Below are 6,629 nucleotides of genomic sequence, written 5' to 3' on the forward strand. Positions count from 1 at the left end.
GAAGATAAACAAAGAACTTCTTCGTTGAATTGATGAAAATATTCAAGTAGATTATATTTTGGTAGACTTAGAGACTCAAATGTGAAGATAAAGCTTCGATGATTATAGGGTTTAGTCTTCTATTTTTTTTTTCTTTTTAGTTTTAGACTCGAGTAGTAAGTTTTTCTATTAAATTGTCCAGTTTTAGATTGAGAATTATCTTTTTTCATTAAAAAAAATAGATAAATGTAAAAATAGATACGATTTTACATGTGCCTCACAGATAAAAATAGATGACTTAATCGAAGCAAACAACATAACTCAACTAATTAAAATAACTCAATTGCTCCAATGGTCAACGACTATGGGCTGATTGTCACCCTAAAATTAATATCAAACATAAAAGAAGAGATCAAATTGAATTCAAAGACTGTGATAGATAGCTTTTCCAAAATCATTTTGTATATAACTTATGCAGGAGTTAAGAGGGAAAGACGAGTTATTTGTACCTGCAGTTGCATTAGAATGGCCAGTTCATTATAAACTGAATGAAACCTAATATCCTCACACAAGAAGAATCTTTATTTTACAAACTTAGATAAAAACTGAAAAACACAGGAGCATCCTACACACAAGATGCTAAGCCTGATCTAAAAGCAGTTAAAACGACAATGACAACGATGAGGACGACAACGCATAACACTGGTCAGTTCTACATTCCAAAACGACTTTCTTTCCCTTTCCATAAATACAGAAGAGGGGGTGAAAAAGCCAAACTACCAATCAGTAAAGGGATGAATGCTGAAACTTCATTTCCTTGGGGTATAACAATCTGAATTTGATGTCACTTCATTGTTGAGATCTTGTCACCTTGGTGGTATCTGTTCATCTTCCATGACTATGAATTCTAAAAAAATAAAAATTCTGATGACGAATACCGATTCCAGAAGGATAAAAGATGGGTGCTGAGCAGCATGGCTTGTGCTTCAAATGTAATCCACTTTCATCCTTGGAAAAGTATCCAGCTTCAGAAGAATCTGTTTAAGCACAATTTGTTGCCAAAAAATCAGTGAGAACACAAATTGACCCCTTCATGAAAGAAATATGAATGGAAATTTATCATATGAACAAAAACAAGTAAAACAAAAGCAAATTCAATATATTTGTCAAGACCGAGGAATTGGCCCGTGGAGTAATGTGGGAGTATGTTTGTGTGTGTGTGTGTGTGTGTGTGAGAGAGAGGGTGGCTGGGGTGCATTTATTTAATGAACCATTTCTAAGGATAAAAAAATTATCCTTAGAAATGGTATGTATGTGTGAGGAAATTTATCATATGAACAAAAGCAAGTTCAGTATATTTGTCGAGTCCAAGGAATCGGCCCAGGGAGTTTTTTGTGTGTGTGTTGTGGGGGGGGGGGGGGGGGGGAGAAATTTTTCATATGAACAAAAACAAGCTCAATATATTTGTCAAGTCCAAGGAATTGGCCCGGGTAGTAGTGTGTGCGTGTGTGCGGGGGGAAATCAACCATTTCTAAGGATTAAGAAAAGGTGGCCCACACATTAACAAATTTTTAGCACAACAAACAAATCAAATTCTTTAAAACTCAAGGACACTATTGTACAACCTATAGAATAGACCATCAAGTAAGCTCGTGAATCATATAATTCTTTCAAGAGCATCGGTTTTGAAGGTTTGACCTATTAGAGTGTATAATTCATCACATCATCTCTTCAAAATCCATAAATTCGTACCACGAAAATCTAAAGCCCATAAAGAGAATGTCCAATACATGATTTAACTCAAGCATCTCGCATATCTCAAACACAGGCATCTCATTCTCAAACTTCTTGATTCCAAGTTACACATACTCGAACTCCCAAATCTGTATGAAGCACCCCTCGATTAAAAAACAATGTCACAAGCCAGCTGGTACCAAGTCATATCATATTCTATTCCCTAGCTGACATAACGTGAGGAAAACAATCAAACACAAGTCCAAAAGTTGAACCTCTTCATGCTGATAGAAGTATTCTGCATTCTAAAAAAGGTTTGCAATCAAATAAAAAAAAATCCAAGCAGCCAATGTTCTTCTTTCCTAAGAGAACCTTACACGTTATTGGCCAGCAGAGCACTCAGCAGTATAAAAACAGAGAACAACAAAAAGACCCCTCTGCTCTATCATTTATTCACGAGATTAAAGGGATTGATTCATCTCCACAGAGCCCTTCAAAAACAAGAGAATCTTATAAAAATCAAAACCCATAAACAACAGCATCTCAGTGTCATGGTAAAAGGGCATCCAAATCAGGCAATTCCAATTTCCATACCTAAAATCCAGTGCCAAAATTAAGTACATGTTTGTGTATCAATGATCCCAATTCACTGAGATAAAAGGATCTATAATCATGAGATTAAAATGGATTGATTCATGTCTACACAGCCCACAAACATGACAGAGAGACTTGTAAAAATCATAGCTAAAGGCCCAAGCATCTCAGTGTCATGGTAAAAGGGCATCCAAAGAAGGAAACTTCATACCCAAAATGCAGGGGCAAGGCCAAAATAGTTTTCACTTTTAAGTATGATTAACTACACGTTTATGTCTCCATAATCCCAATTAATTGACAAGGACTTAGAGAAGGTAAAAAGGGCAAATATTTGACAGAAACATACCATCCACTAGAACTCGGGCGATTCCCACTGGATCTTGGCCGATTCACCATCGCCCCCAGATTTGCCTCACCCGCCCCTTTCATCCTCTCATACCCACCGCCGGATTTCGGCCGCCCATCTTCACCATACCGGCTCGGAGACCCATAATTCCCGTACTGCCTCTGATTCGCTTCCCTAGATCGGATCCCAACGTTCACAGGTCTCTCCTCCTTCCCAACGAACCCCGCACGGAGATGAGGTGGCACAAATTTCTCCGGTTTATGCAACGTCACAGCCGCCGGAGGGGTAATCTCCTTGTCCTTCTCCAAGCTCGGAATCGGAGAGGGAGCGATCCCGCCCGTACCGGTCCGTCCGAGAGGGCGAAGAGATATCGAATCGGAATCGGATTGCGGAGGACGGGTCTGATCCGGAACTGGACGATGATCGGCGGATGGGGGTCGATATTGGGGTTGAGGGGAAAGGGGTGGCGGCGAGGTGATGGGTTTGGGGGTAGGACGGGTCAGGACAAGCATGCGGCCATGGGACTTGTTAGGGGAAGAAATGGAAGAATAAGTTGCAGAGGCAAAAGAGGAGGAAGAAGAAGAAGAAGAAGAAGAAGAAGAAGATGGGTTCTTAGAGGGATTGTTGCCAGTTTTGGAATTGGGGGAGAGATTCTTGTCGTAGATGTGATTGAAATTGATGGAGGTGTATTTGTTGGTTTTTGCCATCCACCACCACCAAAATGGAACTTTCAAGGTGTTGGGATTTGTGGGTTTGATCAGAAACAGGGGAATTAAGAAGTTTTTGAGAAGATCTGGAAGAAGAAGAAGAAGAAGAAGAAGAAGAAGAGGAAGAAGGAGAAAGAAGGGATTATATAATTGAATGGAAAATGGATTGCTTGGCAATGGGGGGATTGTTGAAGACTACACCGTTTTGAGGTGTCGTCAAAGCAAGATCATAGATTCAAGCCAGCCCTGAATTTAATTTGGATATAGCCATTAGACATGGGGTTAAAAAAAAAACTATTTTTAAGAGTTCTTTTTCTCTATAAATAAATAGTTTTCTTAACAGTTTTTCCACAACTAAATTTTGATTGAATTTTTTTCAGTAGGATTATATTATTTTAGAATAACAAGTAATGATCAAAGTTTTAAAATAATATTTTAATTGTTTAAAGATAAAACTCCAATACAAAGACATTATTTAATTTAAAACAATACTTGGGTATACTTTAGGTTGGACCTTTAATATTAATATTGTTGTTTTCAAAATTTATTAGAGAAATATTATTGTTTTGGGATTTCGAGACTAGAAGTCGAGGGTTGAGGATTCGACTAATGTAGAGGTTGAACGTTGAGAACTCGACAAACAAAGAAAAACTTGGAAATAATACGTAAATTAGGGTTGTCGAGAGTTGAAGTTTCGACATACATAAGTTGAAACATCAACCCTCGACAAGGAAAAGGAAATCTCGCTAATTTTGTGATGAGGATCTCGCTCTAGAAGGGAATCTCGCTAATTTTGTATATTAGGTTGTCAAAGGTTGAAGTTCTGGCATGCATAAGTCGAAACTTCAACCCTCGACAAGGAAGATAAATGGGTGAAACAGATTGTAAGAGAGAGCGAGATTGTAGGAGAGAGTGAGATTGAAAGCGAGATTGTAGGAGAGAGTGAGATTGAAAGCGAGATTGTAGGAGAGAGTGAGATTGAAAGCGAGATTGTAGGAGAGAGCGAGATAGTAGAAGAGAGTGAGATGGAAAGCGAGATTGTAAGAGAGAGCGAGATTGAAACCGAGATTGTAGGAGAGAGCGAGATTGAAAGCGAGATTGTAGGAGAGAGTGAGATTGAGAGAGCGAGATTGTAGGAGAGAGCGAGATTGTGAGCGAGAGCGAGATTGAGTCTGCCATATGGATTAATCGGTCAACCAGTCAGCTGACATGGTCTGCCACATGGAACTCGTCTTCACTTTATTTACTTTCCATAAGTCTGAAAAAGTGCATATATATCACCATGCTGCCCTGCTCCGATTCCCCTGCACGATTCCCTGCATGCCTTGACGTTATCCGATTCCCCTGCTTCGATTCCATGCATTCATTGATGCATTCATGCCCCTTTGCCATAGCCTTAATGCCTTTTCAACCACCCTAAACCCGTGGGTCGAGTGTTCAACACTCAACCTACATCCTTTTAAACCACCATCCTCTTCATTTTTCCTCAACCACTCCCTCGATAATTTTTGAAGACTCACTACCCTTGATTTTGCTCACTCCTCTTCCCTTGATTTGCTCACTGCCCCTTCATAGCTCACTGCCCCCTCACTGCCTTCGAAAATAAGCCTTCGAAATCATCTTTCTCTCCTCCCATTTCCATTTCTATTTCCCTTCTTGTATTTCATTTAATACAAATTATTCTCACACAACTATACTGGTTCGTTACTCTACTAAATTTTTATTTTTTAAGAATAATTATAAATTTTATTTTTTTAAGAATAATTATAAATTTTATTTTTATTCTTATATTATTTTTTTTTTTTTTTATAGATTCTAGTTTTTTTGTAATTTTTTGTAATTGTTGTCAGATAACAAATAACAGGAAAAAAGGGTGAACGTTGTCACTTTGAAGGAAAAAAGAGAACTACCATCGATTCTGTGAGTTGAACTTATGATATTTGAAAAGTTTAGTTTATTCTTATGATATTTGAATTATTTAGTATTAACTTGGATGTTTATGGTGTTAAAATGTTTAGTTTATTGTTACGTTTAAGAAGTTGATATTTATAGTTTAATACAAAATTATTGTGATAGTTAACAAGTTTAGTATGCCCGTCTTACATGCCCGTCTTACATCCTGATCCATCGTTGTTGAGAAAACCTGGTAGACCGAAAAGTTCACGTTATCACAACAAGATGATTGGACAGAACTAGCCATTCGACAACGATGTGGATTTTGTAACCAGTTAGGACATAATCGAAGGAAGTGTCCTTCGTTACTAAGACGGGCTCCAGATAGTTAGGGATTGAAAAATAAATAATTTTGTTATTAAACATTCATTTTAGTATATATTCAATTTTTTTTTATTATAATTTATTGTATATTCAATTTTTTTATTATAATTTATTGTATATTTAATTTTTTTTATAATAATCTATTGTATATTCAATTTTTTTTTTTATTGTAATCAATAAAGTTTTACATTATTCTTTACCCTCACACTTTTCTCTACTATTTAATTATAGTCAATTTTAATATATTTTTTGTGGGGTGGAGCATGATGCAGGGCGGAATTCGTGGGGTGGAGCATGCTTGGCATGGTTGTATAGACAACTATGCAAAGCAACAAGACCTGAGGTTCGAGAGATAGCTAGGCCTCTCATAGTTTTGCAACTATGGGCTTGAAAGCGATTTCCAACAATAGCTCCATAGCTACATCATGTTAATGACACTCAGTTAGTTGGACGAGCCTACGGTTCTCAATATGTTGTTTTAATTCAATTTAATTTTTATATCATTGATCTAGTTAATTTAAATTCTAAATTATCAATTTAAAAATTTTGGTGGAGAGAAAAATTTTGTGTGACTAGGACAGCCACACATGTAGTCAACAGTATAGATACATGTTTGATCTACTTCAACCTGAATAGGTACATCACACTAAACCTAATTGATTGTTTTATTCACATTTTTATTGTATTTGTCTTTAATATTCTCTAATATAATATTTTGTGTTTCAGGTTATTTGGGAGCCATACAAAATTATTATGCATACTTTGCCTAATTTTTGTACGAATAGTCAAAACATATGGCGGACGATGAGTCCTCTCATATGTTTTCACATTAGTGAGTGGCATCTTTCTGACAGGGTGATGAGACAATTCGGTTTTCAGCAGGATGTCCCATCGCCTTGTAATACTGAACCTGTACTGTATGATATTGACCTAAGGACTGGAGATTGGTCCGAAAAAGTTGCACATTTGGTTGTACGATGGCACTATCGTGC

At 37.0% G+C, this 6,629-nt stretch overlaps 1 protein-coding gene across 3 annotated transcripts; it reads right to left on the bottom strand.

Annotated features, from left to right (window-relative positions):
- Positions 1–494: 494 nt before the first annotated feature.
- Positions 495–3,723, bottom strand: LOC120078285 (proteophosphoglycan-like protein). Of its 3 annotated transcripts, none has more exons than XM_039032515.2 (3): positions 2,654–3,717; positions 2,091–2,204; positions 495–1,016 (listed from the first exon to the last, which is right to left on the bottom strand). In XM_039032515.2, exons 1-2 carry the CDS (start codon positions 3,358–3,360, stop codon positions 2,189–2,191), a joined length of 723 nt encoding a protein of 240 aa, XP_038888443.1. In that variant the 5' UTR covers positions 3,361–3,717; the 3' UTR covers positions 495–1,016; positions 2,091–2,188. The 3 variants fall into 3 exon arrangements, with proteins under 3 accessions (XP_038888443.1, XP_038888444.1, XP_090170307.1); XM_090314181.1 differs by lacking the exon at positions 495–1,016 and adding an exon at positions 1,732–1,862; XM_039032516.2 differs by lacking the exon at positions 2,091–2,204 and having other exon boundaries at positions 2,654–3,723.
- Positions 3,724–6,629: the final 2,906 nt, after the last annotated feature.

Source organism: Benincasa hispida, chromosome 5 (genome assembly GCF_027475165.1).
Source record: "Benincasa hispida cultivar pf3 chromosome 5, pf3_genome.v1.1, whole genome shotgun sequence".
Taxonomy (NCBI): domain Eukaryota; kingdom Viridiplantae; phylum Streptophyta; class Magnoliopsida; order Cucurbitales; family Cucurbitaceae; genus Benincasa; species Benincasa hispida.